The sequence below is a fragment of the Neofelis nebulosa genome, chromosome 7 (assembly GCF_028018385.1).
Source record: "Neofelis nebulosa isolate mNeoNeb1 chromosome 7, mNeoNeb1.pri, whole genome shotgun sequence".
Lineage (NCBI taxonomy): Eukaryota > Metazoa > Chordata > Mammalia > Carnivora > Felidae > Neofelis > Neofelis nebulosa.
In genome coordinates, this window is record NC_080788.1 from 22,293,313 (window position 1) to 22,311,809 (window position 18,497).

The window sequence follows — 18,497 nt, forward strand, 5'->3', positions numbered from 1 at the left end:
TTCTCCCCAACACCTCCAACCATCAGGTAACAACACATGAAATTCTAGGACCTGGTATTTGCAAAAAGGCCCCCCCCTGCTGTAGGTCAGGAAAGGACAGCAGCACCGAGGCGCCCTGGGGTTGGCTTCCCCTGGTGATGGCTCCCTCGACAGGTTTTCTCTGTTCCTCCCACCTTTAGCAGGTCCTTTTGGGGAGACACAACACTAATGGTGGCCAGGAAGGGATGCATTCAAGACATTTAGGTTTATCTTTGAAGCAACACTGAAGGATCAGGAGACAGGACTGCCTTAGCAATAGGCAATGTTGTTTCCTAGATAGGACTCCTGATGCCGTACAGCACAGAAGCAGCACCGCCTAGGCCTTTCCATGACCAATGGCACATTCCTTAAGCACAAGCTTGCTCTGCCACATCAGCACCACTCCTTCAGCAGCCTCGCACTTTCGCTCAGGCCTATTCTGTCCCCCTGGTACCAGCCTCCGGACATCACACACAGCCTCCAAGACTACTTCTAACCCACCTCTCTCTTCTGTCTCTGTCTGTTCTTCCAAACTGGAATAATCGCTCTTTTCCTGAATGGAGCTTGTGCCTGCCTTGTGTACATCCTGCCTTGTACTGTGGTGTGGGGGAGTTGCCTGTCTCCTCTATAAGGTAGTGAGAGCCCTAAAGCAGGGATACCATCATCTTTGGGGCTCCCAAACCTGGAAGTAACAGGTGCTTAACATACATTTACTGAACTAACCCTTGGCCCCCAAACAGATCCTGTGGAACCACTGAGCTTCAGGCTGATGGGAGGTATAGGGAGCAGAGCCACCTCTACCAGCACCCGTAAGCCTTACAAGGGTGGCACAGGGATGTGTTGCTGCAAAACTTAAAGCCTCAGAGCCCACAGAGCATTTGTGTTCTCTCCAGATGTATGAGGGTTTGACATGCCACATACAAGTTACCCAGCTTGGGCACAAGCTTCTGCTTGTGCAGAAGGTAACACTGCACAGGGGACCCTGGGTGGCTCAGTCAGTTGAGTGTCCGACTTCGGCTCGGGTCATGGTCTCACAGTTTGTGGGTTCGGGCCCCAAATCAGACTCTGTGCTGACAGCGTGAAGCCTGCTTCAGATCCTCTGTCTCCTTCTCTCTCTGCACGCCTCTCTCTCTCTCTCTCTCTCTCTCTCAAAAATAAACAACAAAAAAAAGAAGGTGGCACTGTGGCACTTGACCTGCAGTGGGTCAAGGGGGCTGGATGGGGCCACAAGACATCAGTAGAGGTAGGACCCCCCCGCCCCACCCCCCCCACCCCTGCTCAGAGGAATAACCTAGTGGGTAGAGCTGCAGAAGCCTGTGTCACAGCAACACAGAACCAAGGATTGGGACCCAAACACCCCTTTGGGAAAACCAAGTCATCAGAGGTGAAACCACAGTCACTTTTGCAACCATTCCCCTGAGAGAAGCTGAACCACAGCCCCACCTCATGCGTCCTTTTATTGAAAGGCACCTGCATTTTCACCTTGAAACACCACAAAACAGTATCTGGAAGGCCTGGAGGAGCTCAATGTCTTCTATATAAAACAGGGCTGGGTGTCTGAGCCCCCTGTTCAGCAACCAGGGATGCCAGCCCTGAGACTTTTATCTTCCCTAACTGCAGAGAGTCTCTGGGGAGCCTGGATGGAGTGGCCTCGATCCTGGCTGGGATCCCAAGTCCTGAGAAAGGGCCCCCACATCGCCCAAGGGCTGTGGTAAGCTCTGAGGAGAGCTAAAACCCACAAAGGCCAAAAGGCTGACAGACAACAGAAAAGGCAAAGATGCCTCTCAGTCCTTCATGGCTAAATACTGTTTTCCATGACCCAAATGAGATGTCTGTCAATGATACGGAAAAATGATGTGATTTTCCCATTACAGCTGGCCACAACCCTGCTTTCCTTTTCCTTCCAGGACTCACATCACTGCCTGGCTAGCCACCATGCATTTCTGGAGACCACACCCAAAGGCAGGGACCCTGAAACTGTCAGTCCTGCCTGTCCTTTAGTCTCTTGGGGATTCTCTGTTTAAAGCAGAAGCAGGATTGACAAGAGGAGGATGAGTTTCCCCCTCTCACTCAGCTAGCCACTAGTTAACATGAGAAAACAGCATCCATTCTAATCAGAATCCTGCCATTTCCACAGCAAAGACACATATCACAGAGATGGAAGACAGGTTCCACATGAGCATCTGACTGGTGGTGGCCTGAAACTGTGCAGTGCACAGCCTGTGGGGCTGGCCTGGTGGGCCTGTCTGCAGCACTGAAACAACTACTTAGGGAAAAAGCTGCAGCAATTTGAAAGAGAATATCAACGTTTTGATTCAAAAGCTTACTCTAGAGCAGAGGTTGGCAAAGTTTTTCCATAATGCTCTACTTGGTAAATATTTTAGGCTCTGCAAGCCACATGGTTTCTGTGGCTGCTACTCAGTTTTGCCCCTATAGTGCAAAGCAATAGCCACTGATAATATGTCAATGAATGAATATGGCTGTGTTCTAATAAAACTTTATTTATAAAAATAGGCAGTGGGGCCATAGTTTGCAGGCCCCTGCTCTAGGGACCTAAAGAGTTTACATCTAAGATGAATTATAAATGTACATAGATGTGAAAGGGAAAAACATTAAAGGCTATTTAAGTGTGGTAGGAATTAATTTGCTTTGTATTTGAAATTTAAAGTTGTCTTTGACATTGTTATTTCCAATGACATGTGCATTTGCAACATTTGCATGTGCATACTCATTTATCCATATACACACAAAATCCATTGTTACTGAATGTGCATGGGTGTGCTCCCCACAGACAACCCCACATTCTGCCTCCCCATGCCCTTCTGTGCCCACCCCTGCCCTGTACATTGTGTCTCAGGAAGCAGCAGGCATACCTTGTTCTCTTTGCTGATCTCTCTGCTCCATGGACACCAGGGCAGAGAAATGCGCTTGATCATAGGCAAGAACCAGAGGTGAGCAATGGCACCTGTTGGGAGGTACCTCCAAAGGCAGGTAAATCCCTCCAAATGGGATTGGAGCAAATGCTGTGGACAGAAATGGTGAGAGCATGTGGAGCCTGAAGAGGACCTAAGTGGCATCCCTTACCACCTTGCATGAGGTGGTGGGGCAGAAGGGAGGGTCATCAGCTTTAGATCATCAGCCACTGTTGGGCTGATGTTCTCAAGGCAGTAAGCTAGGTGTTGCCCATCTGGTGATGGATGAGAGAACTGAGGCTCACAGGTACTAGGTGGATGAGACCTGGAGCCCCATGCATGCTCAGGGAACCCCTCACTCCCTCCTGTCTCCATGGCAGAGTCCTTCTTGCTCATCCTTGTGCCTTGTCAGGCTGCACACTGGGGACAAAAGGGACAGGGCTGAGAGCTTTTCACTGTGATTTTCCCAGGGATGGCCTGCTGCCCTGAGACCTACACAGATGACCAAGAGCTCACAACAGTCAGCAGTGACATGCACTGAACACTGCCTGGAAATCCATGTTTTTCTGGATGAGCTTCTTCCTCTCCTTATGTTCATTAAAGCATTTATATACAGAATGATATCTGTGCTTCTCGAGAGCTTTCTTGTTCTATATTTTGAGAAGCTCTTCTGTTGAGTCCAAAGGAACCAACCAGAAAACTCCAGCACCAAGTTGTGAGTCAGATGGGAAATGGGAGATGAGGATTGGCTTCTTTAGCAATTGGGACACAATCATGTTCATTTCCTTACTCATCAAAGGGAGGGATGAGAGCCTAAACCCTCACTGAAACAGAACAACCTCTGGAAATATCTGCCCTGCTACAGCATCTACTTCTTAATAAAAACCTTGTCTCTCTTGGCTTTGGAGTCAGTGACTCACTCACTGTATTTCTGTGAGTTGAATGCAGGCAAAAACAGCTTCTGTGATGCTTTTGAGGAACTCTCAGGTTTCCTTCCACCAGCCCTGCTTTATCCACATTAGATTTAGTTGTGATTCTGCCCACGGGTTGAGAGGTGGGGTAGGCCCACTTGGAGAGGGCTGCTCCATTGAGCACAGGTAGCATTGAAGGAAACATGGACCCAGCCTTGTGGGATCTGATGGGTACACGTCTATGTGCCCAGAGACCCTAGTGAGAGTCCTGGCTTTGTACCCAGAGAGAACAAACACCATGTTGCTGCCTGCACAGGGAAGGAGGTGGCACTGGTCAGGACCAATGTCCTTCCACTGTGACAACCATGGCCCCATTAGACTTCCTTTGGCAGTTGTGACTCAGCAAGAAGAGCCTTGTCCTAATTTGTAGGACACTCTGAAAGACCCATGACTTTTGTTAAGGCTCAGGTTTAAATTTAAGTTAGGCTGGGGGATAGTCACTGTCTGGCATTTACCTGGCAAGGAGACTTTTTGAGAAGTGACCAAAGGGAAACATGGCACCAAAAGGGACTGGCTTGTGCTAGTGATGGAAGCAAAGGGAAAGTGAAAAGTCTGGGAGGGGCTGGACCTGGGAAGTTCTGCTGAGTGGCAGGGGCAGTTGCACAGGGGGTGACCTTCCTGGCCCACCTTCCCTGACCTCTCCTCTTTCCCTACTCTTTTGAGAGTGTGGCTGCCCTGTGAACTTTGGAAGTGGCCTTGCCACTTGCTTGGGCAGAAAGGCTGGAGGGAGGACCAGCCACAGGCACCTACTGCCCTGGGTTGACCTGGTTTCTTCAAGGCTTTAGCCCTCAGGGCTTCATTCCAGCTGACACTCAGACAGATTTCTCACGGCCACTTGCCATCGACACAAAGCATAGAAGGCTGGGTGGATGGCCAGGAGTAAACCCTCCTGCCACTGGGAAAGAAAAAGAAACACATGAAATTGAGGAGAAATACTATAATCTTCATCTTCACAGAATAATGCTCTGTGGCCTTCTGGGAGCCTCAACTTGTACATTAGGCTGTCTCTTCCTTAATAGGGATGTTATGTTTTCTGGGTCATGAGTCCTACATGGCCGTTTTATTACGTATGAACTTACCTTCTCCACCTGAGTCTCTCAACATTGTATCTGCTACGACAACTATTGGTCTTCTTAATATGTGGGCGAGGACAAACACATGGAACTCCTCTAGACTCTCATACACGGGGTCCTCAGAGTTGTCCACACTAGGAGACAAAGCAAAGCAAGCCTGAGTTAGGGTTTGGGATGTCGGGGATGTTGAAGGCAGTATCTTCCATCCAGATCTTACCTCTATGGACCCTGCCTGTTGAGGCCCTCTGAAGCCAGCTCCCTGCCATGCCATCCACTGATGGCAAAGACATAAGCCCCAGCACCTCATCTCACCCTGCATTGAGTGGTCTCAGGGGATGATAGGAAAGAAGCTGCCTGTGATGGCTGCTTGCCACCTTTAAGACAAGGTGGCAGAGGCAGCCCACCCAGAGCACATGGCAACATGGGGGCTAGTTATCTGGGGCACTGAACAAGGATGCGGTGGGGGCTGGAGGGGTGGAGACTTCTATTTTGGTCCATTACTATATCCAGCAGCTTGAGTTGAACCTTACCCATTAGGGGCACAGGTGTGCCTGCACACATCAGGTGGGCTGGGAGGGAGGCATTGATACAAAGATCTGAGTGCCTTTCTAGGAAATAGTTCCCCTGACAGAAAAGGGAGTGAGAAGGTTGCCTGTGTTTCAATTCTCAGAGCAACAGGGGAGTGACCCTGAATGCCCAACCCAGGCTACTTGGACCCACTGGAGCTCACATGACTGACTCATGTCTGAGGCTCAGAGAAAGAGCTGCCTCCAAGAAATTCTTTCACTTAGAACTCAGATATTGGGGCAGAAGACTGTAGCCTTGATGTCCTTCAACAACCAGGCCACCCCAAGCAAGGAAAGAGCCCAATGAGATGAGAAAGTCAGAGCTCACAGCTTGATGGGGCCTCGGTAGGATCTGTAGTGCTAGCCCAGGTGGCAGCATTGAGACAAGTCTCTCAGGTGGCACTTGGACTTCTTCCTGAGCACTTGGGGCATGCCCAGAATTAACTGAGGGAGGTCTGTGAGGACTGGAGCAAGTGGGACCAGAGCTAGCAAGTGAGGCTCTGTTGGAGAATCCAGGGTTGGGTAGCCTGAGGAAAGAGCTCTACATTCACAGCCCACAGCTTACTGCTTGAATTACTTAAAAAAATTTTTTTTAATATAAATTTTTGAGAGAGAGAGAGAGAGAGCGAGCATGAGTGGGGGAGGGGCAGAGGAGACAGAATCTGAAGCAGACTCCAGGCTATGAGCTGTTAGCATAGAGACCGACATGGGGCTCAGACCCACAAGCTGTGAGATCATGACCTGAGCTGAAGTCAGACTCTTAACCAACTGAGCCACCCAGGCGCCCCTGCTTGAGTTACTTCTAGAACAAAAACTATTCAGGAATGCATCAATCACCTGGGAAGTTTTGTGGTTATTATTGTACGTATTTTTTTTAAGTTTGTTTATTTTTGATGATTCAAAATACCTTACTTAAAAATATTTGGCAGCAACCAAAAGATGAAAAAAAGTTGCACATATAGTATAAATTACTCGTTGTCGTTGTTTGGAATCATTTGAAAGTAAATTGCCCATCTGAAATCCTAAAACCTTGGAAAAGTTTAGGCACACATCCTATGAACAGAACATTCTCCTACAGCACAGTCATCAAAATCAAGGGTATGTCCAATTACTAATACACTGATAGATCTAACCACCCTGACAGATCCCAATCTGCAAACTGCCCCCAAAATGCCTTTTAAATGAAGACTCCAGCATGCTGCTTTTAGTTGTGGTGTCTCTTTAGACTCCTTTGGTCTGGAACATATCTCAGGGTTTCCTTGACTTTCACGACTTTGACACTTTTGAAGACTATGGGCCTGGTATTTTGTAGCATGTCCTTAGTCTGGGTTCATCTTTTCCCTGATGTGATCAGATTGTATTGAATTATGTTGTGTCCTCACAGCATCCTATCAGGTGGTCTGGGCCTTTGGGCTGTCCCATTATTGGTAATGTTGACTTGGGCCACTGCCTTCAGGCCATCTGCCAGGCTTCCCCCTACAGAGCTATTCATTTCTCCTCTGTAATTAATAAGAATTTTGTGGGGAGGAATTTCAAATCTGTGCACATAGCCTACTCCTCACCAAATTTTTATGCATTTATTGATATCACTATGTATTTCTGGTTTCTATTTTATCCAATGAATTATAATCTATTAGTGATTATTTTGATGTTCAGATGTGTCCTGATTGTGTTAGTGTGGCTCATTCAAGCTGTGTCCTTGTGACTCAGCCCCATCATTGTTCAGAGTGCTTCCCTGACTTCTGACATAAGAATATGGTGCAGTTTCAGTTTCATCTTGTACCTTCTCTGTCTCAGCCCTGGATTCAGCCATTTCTCCAAGGAGGTTTTTTTTTAATAGTGGATAATGGTGTGTAGAAGTCAAAATATGATCATCACTATTGGGATGTCACTGCTTCTAGACTCAGTGAATGGATATGTGTGTTCTATGTGCACTCATACATGTACACAGATACTTTCATCTGTCATCTCTAAGCTAACTTTGAGTCCATGGATACCTCCAATTCCAATATAACACCCCAAAGTTATTTCTACTCATAACTCCCTTCTCCAACAGTGAGGAACTTGGTTTCTATTAGTCTTAAACTCTTTTCCTTACTCGATCAATCTCTCCATATGTAAGAAACTCCACACCTCTGGTGCCACCCCACCCCCAAGTTGTCCTCTTCACCCTGCTGGCTCTGACGCTCTGACTTTGATCCTCTGGTTCCTGCTGATGCCCTGCCTGCCCACTGCAGATACTCACCTTGCTTTGCCACACTGTATAGCTTTAGGGATGAATTTTTCAGGAAGGGAAGAGAAATGGAAAATGAGTGTTTTAAATACACATATACATGGTAAGTCTAAACACAATGCTCATGGGTGTGCATTTAAAAAAACCCAGGTGATTATCCTGCCCAGCCATAGCTCAGAGGGAGGCTGCCGGGTGTGTGAGGTTCAAATGCTTCCATCAGCTGCTTGCTTGTCCCTGTCACACAGTAAGTGAGCAGGCAAGTGGACATTTGAACAAGATAGTAATTAGTAATGGACAGGAGGGAACAAAGAACTATAGCCTGCATACTCAGAAAAATATCCCAGTAAGAAATGTGGAGTGTCATTTCTTCCCTAATCCAGTGGATGGAGAGGTAAGCACTGGAAGGAGATGAGGCATCAGAGAGTCAGATATTAATGCTGAGAAGAAGAAATAGCAAGGTGATGGGTAGCTCTCTCAGCCCTGGGTTGTCAGTTGCACCTTCACTTCATGATCACTCTGGTGTCTGAATAGCTATGCAGAAGGGGCCTCACTGCAGCAACAGCACAAGGGCTGACCTAGTATGAGGCACCATTGTACTGCCACACCATTCCATTCATGCAAAATTTAAAGTAGAGCCATTGTATTTCAAACTGAAAAACCAGCCAATATCTGCTGAGCACTTAGTATATGCTGGCATGATAAAAGGCACAGCAGAGGCCTTCAAGTGACATCTGTCCCTCTATCTGTCTGTTGAGCCATCCACACACATATCCATCCATCTGTCCATCCACCCACCTGTCCATATATGCCCATCCATCTACCCACCATCCATTCTTCCATCCATCTATCCATCCATCCATCCACCCATCCATTCACTTGCCTATCCATCCATCCACCCACCCATCTATCTGTCTGTCCATCCCTGGTTCTGTGCTAGGGCTGGAGCACAGAGTTGAGTCATGTTGGGAGAGGGTGATGGAGGAGAGCCTGGAGCACAGCGACCTTTCTTCACACCAGTTGAGTCAAAGATCAACTGTGAACCTTCAGTGACCCAGAAGGCAGCAGAGAAGTTCCCAGCTGCATCCTGGAGGCAGCCTGAGAATCATAACATCCTTCTCTCCTTGCTTCCAGCTGCTTGCTTAAATGGTTTAGGGAGTGAGTTTGAACTGGGAGTGGGTGATAGTTCTTGCACTTACCCCTCAAGACCACTGCCATGCTCCAGTGCTTCTGGAGCCCCAGTGTCATTGTTCTGTTGAACGTAGGCTGAGAAAATCAGCTCAGCAACTCCTTAGGCTGTTCCATGGTGCAAATAGGATTTCTGGGACAGGACTTTGGAACTGTGACCTGCCTGTGTGAATTACTGGCATTGAGCCCACTGGCAAAAATCAGCTCTAGTGAAACCAATACTGAATATTCTCTTACACTTTTTACCTAGGGGCTTAACATCATATTTCTGTGAGCTCACTGAACAAATGCTAAACCTGGGATTGTAAACAGAATCTGGCCTTTGGGAAAAGAAATGTAAAAATCCCTAAAGCACTTAATTGGTGTTTGCTGGTAAGAAGGCTAACATGCAAATATAACGAATTCATTCTCAAAGAGACCGCATGCCCCAAGAACTTCCTAACGTGCTCTGTGATATAACACATGCACACTCATCACGTCTTCTTCAGTGTATACCTGGGAAGAGAGAAGTCCTGAGAATAGGGCCACATCATCCACCCAGTGAAAACCCCTTGGGGATGACAACCAGGGAAGACACTGGGCTGGGAGTCTTCTTCAGGTAGGACCACAAAGCAAAGGTAGTGGAGTGAGGTCCAGATGGTATCTCAGGCCACAGAGGGTGGTGGCAGGAGTGAAAAGTACAGTGCAGATTTGGAGGTGCCCTGGCTTACATGGTAGTCACAACCCTTGGAGACCACTCAGCAAGAGCCTGTGTCATGGACAAGGAAGCCAATCTGGGAGGCTGGCAGGGTCTTGCCCAAGGGCAGTCATCAGATTACACGGAGGGGCAGCTTGGGCATAGGCCTCCTAGGACCGACACCCCCCTCCCCTGTGTGCCTCTCCCTCAGATAGGGTGACCACATCTCCCATTTTGCTCAGGAAAGTCCTGGTTTATGAATCTTGGGTGGATAGTACCCACCTCCCTCTCCAAAATGTACTAGCTTGGATGAGAAGTTGTATAGTCACCCCATTGATGGTGATGTAGTTATTAGTTTTTGGTGTGCCCTTCCATTTAAAGACATAAGATCAAAATATTTAGATTTTTACACATATACACACTTCCCTCTACCTCTAGGTATAAGATGGGGCATTACGCTTGCTCTTCTGACCCCTGCTTTTTCCTTAACAGTGCATCTCAGAGATGCCTTCAGTCCAGTATGTGGGGTCCTCCCCTTCTCCCAGCTGCGCAGCACTCCTCATGCATGTGCATCACCAGCAGCATTTCTGAATGGTTGGACTCAAGCCTCTCTCCCAGGCAGGGCTTGGAGCCATGACAACACCTTTGATAAACTGGCATGTAGATGCAGGGGGCTAGAGATTAGGAGCCAGGGCTGAAGCCCTGATGTGAACAGCTGAAGCCAGTCTGTGCCTGCTGTGAGCCTTTGCACCTGGCCAGGGGCTGTGTCTGACTAGAGGGCAGCTTCTCAAGAGATTTCCTAAGGCACAGTGTAGGCAGCAGGGGTTCTGCTAAGAGCTATGGCCTGGGAAGCTAAGACTGAAGAATGGCAGACACTCCCAGCACTTTGAAGGGGCCAAGTGGGTTTCAGGCTCTGACAAGAGCTTCTCAACAGCAGCCAGGTGGCTTGGGGTTGAGGACTCATCTTACTGCTTGGAATTGATAACCTGGGGTCAGTCATGTGATGAATATTTACTGAGTATCTGTGAGGGGTATAGCACTGTCATGTGTGTCTAGGGGTGGAAAAACTCAATTTACAGATGATCGAGGGGTGCCTGGGTGGCTCAGTTGGTTAAGCATCTGACTCTTGGGTCATGATCTCACAGTACATGAGTTTGAGCCCCTTGTTGGACTCTGTGCTGACAGTATGGAGTCTGCTGGGATTCTCTCTCTTCCTCTCTCTGTTCCTCCCCCACTTGTGTTCTCTCTCTCTCTCTCTCTCAAAATAAATAAATAAGCTTAAAAAACCCAGACAATCAAGTAAGAAACTGCCAGATATTAATAAACACAATGACAAAAGGTGGTTTCTATAGGTAGGAAGCTCCTGATAGATGAAAAGTTGACTTTAGTCTTATTTTTAATTAGGAAAGTCTTTAAAAATTTGACCTGGATTCTACATCTGCAAATGTGAGAACTCCTTAGGTGAACAAATGCTTTTTCTGCTTGGTTTGCTGGTGGAAGTCATAGAACTTTAAGGAATAGTCACAAGAAAGCTTCTTTTCTGATGAGAAGCCAACCCCTGGCTGTGGAGTGCCAGACTGGGGTGTGGGCCCCTTGCAGCAGGGAAACACCCCTTATTTTTCCTTAAAAGACTTAAATTCCTACCTCTGAGACTGTGCGTCATGAAATTTAGGATTCTAGGTATTTCTGGAAAAGGCCAATAAAAAAGAAATGCAGTAAACACACTACAAAGTTACATAAACATAACAATGAGATTGCAGAAACAACTTCAGAGGGAAAGCAGACTGAGAAACACACAAAAGAAGTGGGGAACCAGGACACAAGATGCCCTGTGGGGGCTGCCCAGGGGTCCTCAGGCTCCCTTTTCTGTGTCTCTTTTTCTGTTTTAAGAGCTTGTCAGCTTCCACTTAACCTGTGTCATCAAATGGAGAACAAGTAAGCTTTTCTTTTATAAAAGGTTAAAGAACAAGTTATTTTTATTATAAATGTCAAGATAAGTTGTTAATTCCTGCTCTCTATACCTGTTTTGCATTTGTTAAGAGTGTGAGTTTATGTTTTTGGTCAGTTCTAAGTTTGGATTCTGGCTCTCTTTTGTGGGCTGTGGGACTTTGGGAACTGACCTAATTTTTCTGAATCTCAGCTTCTGGATCTGTCATTTGCCATATTAATGACAGCTTCACAGCCCTGCTTGACACATAACATAATGTAACACATAAGTGTGTTCAGTAGATGACACGGCTCTAATTCCCGCCTGCCAATGTTGTCCTTCCCTGATTCCTAGGACATCCAGATCCTTTGAGGTCAGAGCACCCTACTCTGGTTTCCTAGTAGGCCAAAGGGGTGACTACTTGGACCTTCAGGGCTGGCCTTTGCTCCCTGCCTTCTAACAGGTCAGGTTTGGGTACTAGTATTACAGGACCTGGGCAGGAATGTCTCCCCTGGGTGTGTGTGGGGGCACAAGTGGTCAGCTCTATGTCTGCTGCTCCTGGATCCAACTCTGTATGTACATACATAGCACAGCAATGGATGACCAGCACTAAGCTGGGGTTGGAAGAGAATTAAAAAGAACCACTGGGTTTAGCTGTACCTCAAGATATTGCAGTCTGAATGAGGAGACAATATAAAACATATATGAGCCCTGGATGAGGCAGGGGCTCAAGACAGAATGACGTGCACAATAGTGCAACATTTCTTTGGGTAGAGCACAAACAAGTAGTACTTTAAAGAGACAGTGCAGAGGTGCTATATCCCCCAGTCCTCTGAGATGTGGGGTCACAGACACAATCCATGTTACTAGAGTTTAAAATACAATAAAATGCATATATCCTTTGACAAAGTAAACTTTGAGAGGCTTATAAACACATTCTTCCTTTTCTTATCCCATAGACCACTTCTCACACAAAAATAGCTGAATCCCTTTCACGATCATTCCATTCTTTTTTTTTTTAAGTTTGTTTATTTATGTTGAGAAAGAGAGGGAGGCAGAGAGAAAGAATCCCAAGCAGGCTCCACGCTATCAGTGCAGAGGCCAGTGCAGGGCTCAGTCTCACAAACTGTGAGATCATGACCTGAGCTAAGATCAAAAGTTGAATGCTTAACTGACTGAGCCACCCAGGTGCCCCATGGTCATTCCATTACTGACATGCAAGTAAACAGGATGAAAATAGAAGCACCTAGAAATCTATGTCTTTAGGGTTATGACTTCCCAAAATTTGAATCAGAATGGCATTGTGGAGCTTCTGAGTTGCTGGTGAGATTGCAACAAAACACATAAAGCTTTAGGGGAGAACTTGGCATATAAGTTACCCTGTGGGGGTCAAAGATGTTCCAGAACAAGAACACCGAATGGAAACATCAGTTCAAGAGAGTGCCCTTCCTAATGGTCTCCAAGTGAGGAAGACCGAGCATATCAAAGGGATTTCCTGCATGGAAAGCCCTGTCATTCATTCAGATTAGTTTTGATACAATGAGAATGTGTAAAAGTCTTGGCACAGGCCACTTACCCCCAACAGTAAGTGCTGGAGCACAGCTGAATCTTCCCCAAATCATATAACTTGTCATCCATATAATGGATGTGGCATCTTCCCCAAATCATATAACTTGTCATCCATATAATGGATGTGGCAGAATTAGGATTAAGAAAATGCTCAACTGTTAACTTGATAGGAATGTCTTCTGATGTGTGTACATATTGGAGGGGGGATGTGGGTAAGGAGTAGTGCGGGCACAGGTTGCCAAGGCCCCTCTCAGCCTACCACATCCACCCCACATGCTCTGTTGATCTAGAACTCTTTCTGTTTCATCTCCTCTGCCACATCCAAACTCCAGTCTGTAACTCATGTCTGATTCTTGCTGCCTGTGCAGATGAAGTAAGAATACTCCACCCCTTCTCTCCTCCTGAACACAATCCTCCCACCTGGAGAGAATGCACAGAGGAGTTACCGGAAGTTTGTGGAAAGTATATAGTAGCAAGTGGGTTGGGGAAGAACACTAAATTTACATTTTTTTTTTACCCTCTAGTGTTCCCAGATGTGAATGCAACACAGCTGAAACCCATGAGTGGACACTGGTGAGGGGGAAGAAGGTGTCCTCTAGTTTGGGAGTGAGAGTAGGAACTACTAAAGCTCAAGTAGAGCATAGAAACACCCATTTTTCTTCTCCTCTTTCTCTCATGCTCCAACTCTCAGAAGTTTCCTGCAGGCAGTAGCCGAGGCCACAACAGATGACTCTGAGAGCTAAAAATCTAAGAGAGAGGAAACTTCCTCAATGATCAGTGAATCTGTGATGCCAAGAGGTTGGGCAGGGGGATCCCTTTTTTTTAATTTTAATTTTTTTAATTTTTAAAATAATTTTAAAAATGTTTATTTTTGAGAGAGAGAGAGAGAGTATGGGCAGGGGAGGGACAGAGGGAGAGAGGGGTGGGGGGACAGAGGATCGGAAGTGGGCTGGCAGCAGAAGAGCTTGATGTGGGGCTTGAACTCAAGAACCATGAAATCATGACCCAAGCTGAAGTTGGATGCTTAACTGACTAAGCCACCCAGGTGTCCTCCCTCCCTCATTTTGTGTAGCATTTCCCCCCTCTCTGTCCTCTGGCCATCTGACCCAGGATACAGGTGCAGTCTCAGAATTATATGGCAGAGTGCTGTAACCTAGAATTCTGGCTGGAGGACAGAAAAGGGAGTCCCAGGCAACCAAAAAGTACCTGGAAAATTATGGAAAGGGAAAACTTGAGAAAACAACCTTGTGAGGTTATCTATTAACTCCTGGACTCCCCTCCCCCCCCCCCCAACCCCAAGTTGAGCATGTATAGGTTTGGTCCTAATCAGAATTCCAAAGGCTCTGAGGACTGACTGAATAGATCATACCCAGGTCACAGACTGAGTAATGCAGCCGAATAGGACAACGAAGGCTTTGAAAACTTAACTGACATGGTAACCATACCCCAGGGAAGGCAGGTTGAACCCTATGGTATGAACCAATATGGTATGATATCAGGAAAACCAAATGGAAAGTTTAGAGCCCCCAAATACAATAAGTAGAATAAAGAAATTCACAGAATGAAGTCAATACCAGATGGAGATGAAGGAAAAAGAGTCTGTAAATTTGAAGGCAGATCAATAGAAATGATTCAGTCTGAAGATGAGAAGATTGAAAAACTGAGACCCTCAGTGACCTGTCAGACAATGCCAAATGTCTAACATTTATATTACCAGAGTCCCAGAAGAAGAGAAAGAGTACAGTACTCCACCCACTAAATTAAAGAAATAGTAATGGAAAGCTTACTAAGTTGGGCAAAAATACAAATCGATAGATTCAAAAAGCTCAAAGAACTAAAGAGGACAAACCTCTAGAAATCCAGACACATCAAAATAAAATGTTATAATCTAAAGATGGAGAAAAACTTGTTGAAAGCAGCCAGAAAAAGGTGATACATTCAACAGAGAAACAATTATTTGAATGACTGCAAATTTCTCACCATGAACCATGGAAGAGAGATGGAGGGGGAGTAAAATTTCTGAAGTGATGTAAGAAAAGAATGTTAAACTAGAATTCTGTACTCAATAAAAATATCCTCCAGGTATGAAGGTAAAATAAAGACATTCTCAAATGAAGGAAAAGTTAGAGAATTCATAAGCAGCAAATCTTTCTAAAAGAATTTAGGGAACATTTTCAGATAGAAAGAAAATGATACCAGAAGAAAAGCTGGAATGTCAAAAATGAAGGAAGAGCAACAGAAATGCTCATGATCTGCACAATATACTAGACAATTCCTTTATTCTTGAGTTCTTTAATATATATTTGAAGATTCACATAAAATTATAATATTGGCTTATGGGCTATTCAAGGTATGTAGATGTAACATATAACAAAATTATAACATAAAGGGAGAGGATGAGGGGCCTATATGGTAGTAAGGGTTCTGAATGCCACTTGAAGTAATTTTCACTGGACGTAAAATATCAATTCCAAAAAAGATTGCTTAAGGAATGTATATTGCAATTTAAAACCATTTACGAAACATATAAAGAAACATAGTCAAAATCACAATAGTTAAATCAAGACTTTAAAAACACTGAAAAAAAGATCAGGAAGAACAGAGGAACAACAACAAACACATGGTGTACAGGGGAAATATGATAAAATGGAAGCTGTAAATTAAAGAAGAAAAACTCCCACATGATCATATTAATTTACGTAGAAAATTCTTTTGATAAAATTCAACATTAATTAATTATAGAAACTTGCAACAAAAGGAGTAGAAGTAAACTTCCTCAGCCTGATAAAAGATACCTACAAAACCTTTATCGTCATATTAATAAAGATTTCTGACTAACATTGGTAACCAGGAAAGGATGTCCTCTCTTACCATGCATATTCAGCATGGTACTAGAAGTTCTAAGTAGTGCAGTAAGTCAAGAAAAATAAAGGTATAAGGGCTAGAAAGGAAGAAAGAAAACTATCCCTGCTAACAGATGATATGAATTTCTATGGAGAAAATCTGAAGGAATCTACAAAAAAAGTCTCATAGATGTAATAAATGAGTGTAGTAATGTCACAGAATACAAAGCCAACACAAAAATCAATCGCAATTCTATAACTAGCAATGTGCTATTGCAAACCTAAATTAAAACACACACACACACACACACACACACACACACACACACACACACTATCATTTATAGTAGCTCCAAATGAACTGCTCAGGTATAAACTGAATAAAACATGTATAGGACCTACATGCTAAAAACTATAAAACACTGATTGAACAAAGCAAGAAAGATCTAGGGGTGCCTGGGTATCTCAGTCGGTTAAGGCATCTGACTCTTGACCTTGGCTCAGGTCATGATCTCACGGTTTGTGAGTTAGAGCCCTGTGTCGAGCTCTGCGCTGTCAGCATGGAGCCTGCTTGGGATTCTCTCTCTTTCCCTCTCTCTCTATGCTCCAGCTCTGCATGTGTACATGCTCTCTTTCTCTCTCAAAATGAATGCACATTTTTAAAAAAAAATCTAAATAAATGGAGAGACATACTGTATCCCTCGAACACATGAAAAAAGATGTGTTAGAAGACTCAACATTGTAAAGATTTCAATCTTCCCAAAATTCAGGTATAGATTTAATGCAATACTAATAAAAATGCCATTGGGATATTTTTCAGATACAGATAAGTGGATTCTACAAATTTATATGGGAAAGCAAAACAAAACAAAACAACCCCTCCCCCAAACTAAAAATACTAAAAAAGAAGAAAGTTGGAGGAATGATGCTAATCAGTTTCAAGACTTATTACAAAGTAACACCGATTAAGAGGGTGATATTGTCAAAAGATCGACACAAATTCCAGTGGAAAATAATAGAGAATCCAGAAAAGAAATACATACAAAAATAACACCAATTATTTTTTGACAAATGTTAAAGGGTTTTAATGATGAAAGGATAGTCTTTTCAACAAATGATATTGGAAAATTGAACATCTATATGTAAGTATACGAACCACTGATCTGTTCCCTATCCTGATAGTTTTAATTTTTTGGATAATGTCATATAAATGAAATCATACATACAGCACATAACTTTTTGAGATTTGACTTTTCATTCAGCAGAATGTCTGTGAGTTTCATGAAAGTTTTTGTGTGTATCAGTTTGTTTCTTTTTATTGATGAGTAGTATCCCATAAAAAGAATGTAGCCCAATTCATTTATTAAAGGACATTTGAGTTTCCAGTTTTTTATGAATTTTTAATAGAGCTGATATAAAGATCTTTGTGTGAACATGTTTTGATTTTTCTGGGGCAGATTTTCTCAACCTTGGCACTACTGAAAAGTCTGTACCAGATAATTCTTTCTTTTGGGTGGCTGTCCTATGCATTTTAGAATGCTTAGCAGTATCCTTGGCTTCTACCCACTAGATTCTAGCAGTACCTAGCCCACCCTACAGTTGTGACAACTAAAATTATCTCTAGATCTTGGCCAAATGTCACAGGGGGAGACTTACTCTTGGCTGAGAAACACTGCTCTAGGGTAAATACTTGGAACGGAATGGCTGGGTCATATGGCAAGTGCATGTTTAAATTTGTAAGAACCTGTCAAACTACATTTGAGAGTGGTTGTACCATTTTATATTGCCACCAACAATGTATGAGAATTGTATTTGTTCTGCATTTTCACCAGCACTTGGTATTGTCAGTACATTTTCTTTTTGACCTTCTAACACATGTAGTGGGTTTTTCCATTTCCCTGATGGGATTCACATTATATTCTTAAAACTGAGAGGATCCCGGTTTATTCCCTGCCTCCCAGGTTATTCCCTGCCCTACACAAAATGTAGGGGTTGTGTTGAAAATTGCTTGGTAATAACTAATTGTAAACGCATTTAAGATAATTCCTCTCATTAATTCATTATTGACCTAATATTTACAAAGGTTTTAAACATTTGACAGATGAGTAAGGAGAGACTCAGAGAGCCTGAATTGGAAAATGCCTTTCTGTACATTCACAGAGCAGACAACTGATGGTGCAGGTTTAGTCTATTGTTAGTAAGCCTGGGATTCAAATGGTGATTGCTTGAAACACATCCTGTAATTGGACTAGAAAACAAAGAGATATTATTCCATTGCCCACAGAACTAAAGTTTCTGAAGGTAGAAAAAATCTAATTCTCCATAATAATGGAGACAGGCTTCTGAGCGAAGGGACAGGAAAAAAAAAAGCAGGGGACCTGGGAGGCAGAAGATCTGAGTTTGAACTATGGCTTTACCATTCAATGCCCTGGACAAATCATTTTCCATCCTGAATCCAAGTTTCCTCATATGTTGGATGAAAATTATAATTTTTATCTCACAAGTTTACTGTGATGGCAGAATG

General features: G+C 44.3%; 1 protein-coding gene across 2 annotated transcripts in view; it reads right to left on the reverse strand.

Annotated features, from left to right (window-relative positions):
* The window catches only part of OTUD7A (OTU deubiquitinase 7A), a 391,197-nt gene that overhangs the window by 26,363 nt on the left and 346,337 nt on the right, over positions 1–18,497 (reverse strand). For both annotated transcript variants that reach the window (XM_058736847.1, XM_058736845.1), the window contains 2 exons: positions 4,981–5,108; positions 2,892–3,041 (listed from right to left, as the gene is read on the reverse strand). In XM_058736847.1, the coding sequence (XP_058592830.1) occupies positions 2,892–3,041; positions 4,981–5,108 (278 nt within the window). The remainder of the gene's footprint in view (positions 1–2,891; positions 3,042–4,980; positions 5,109–18,497) is intronic.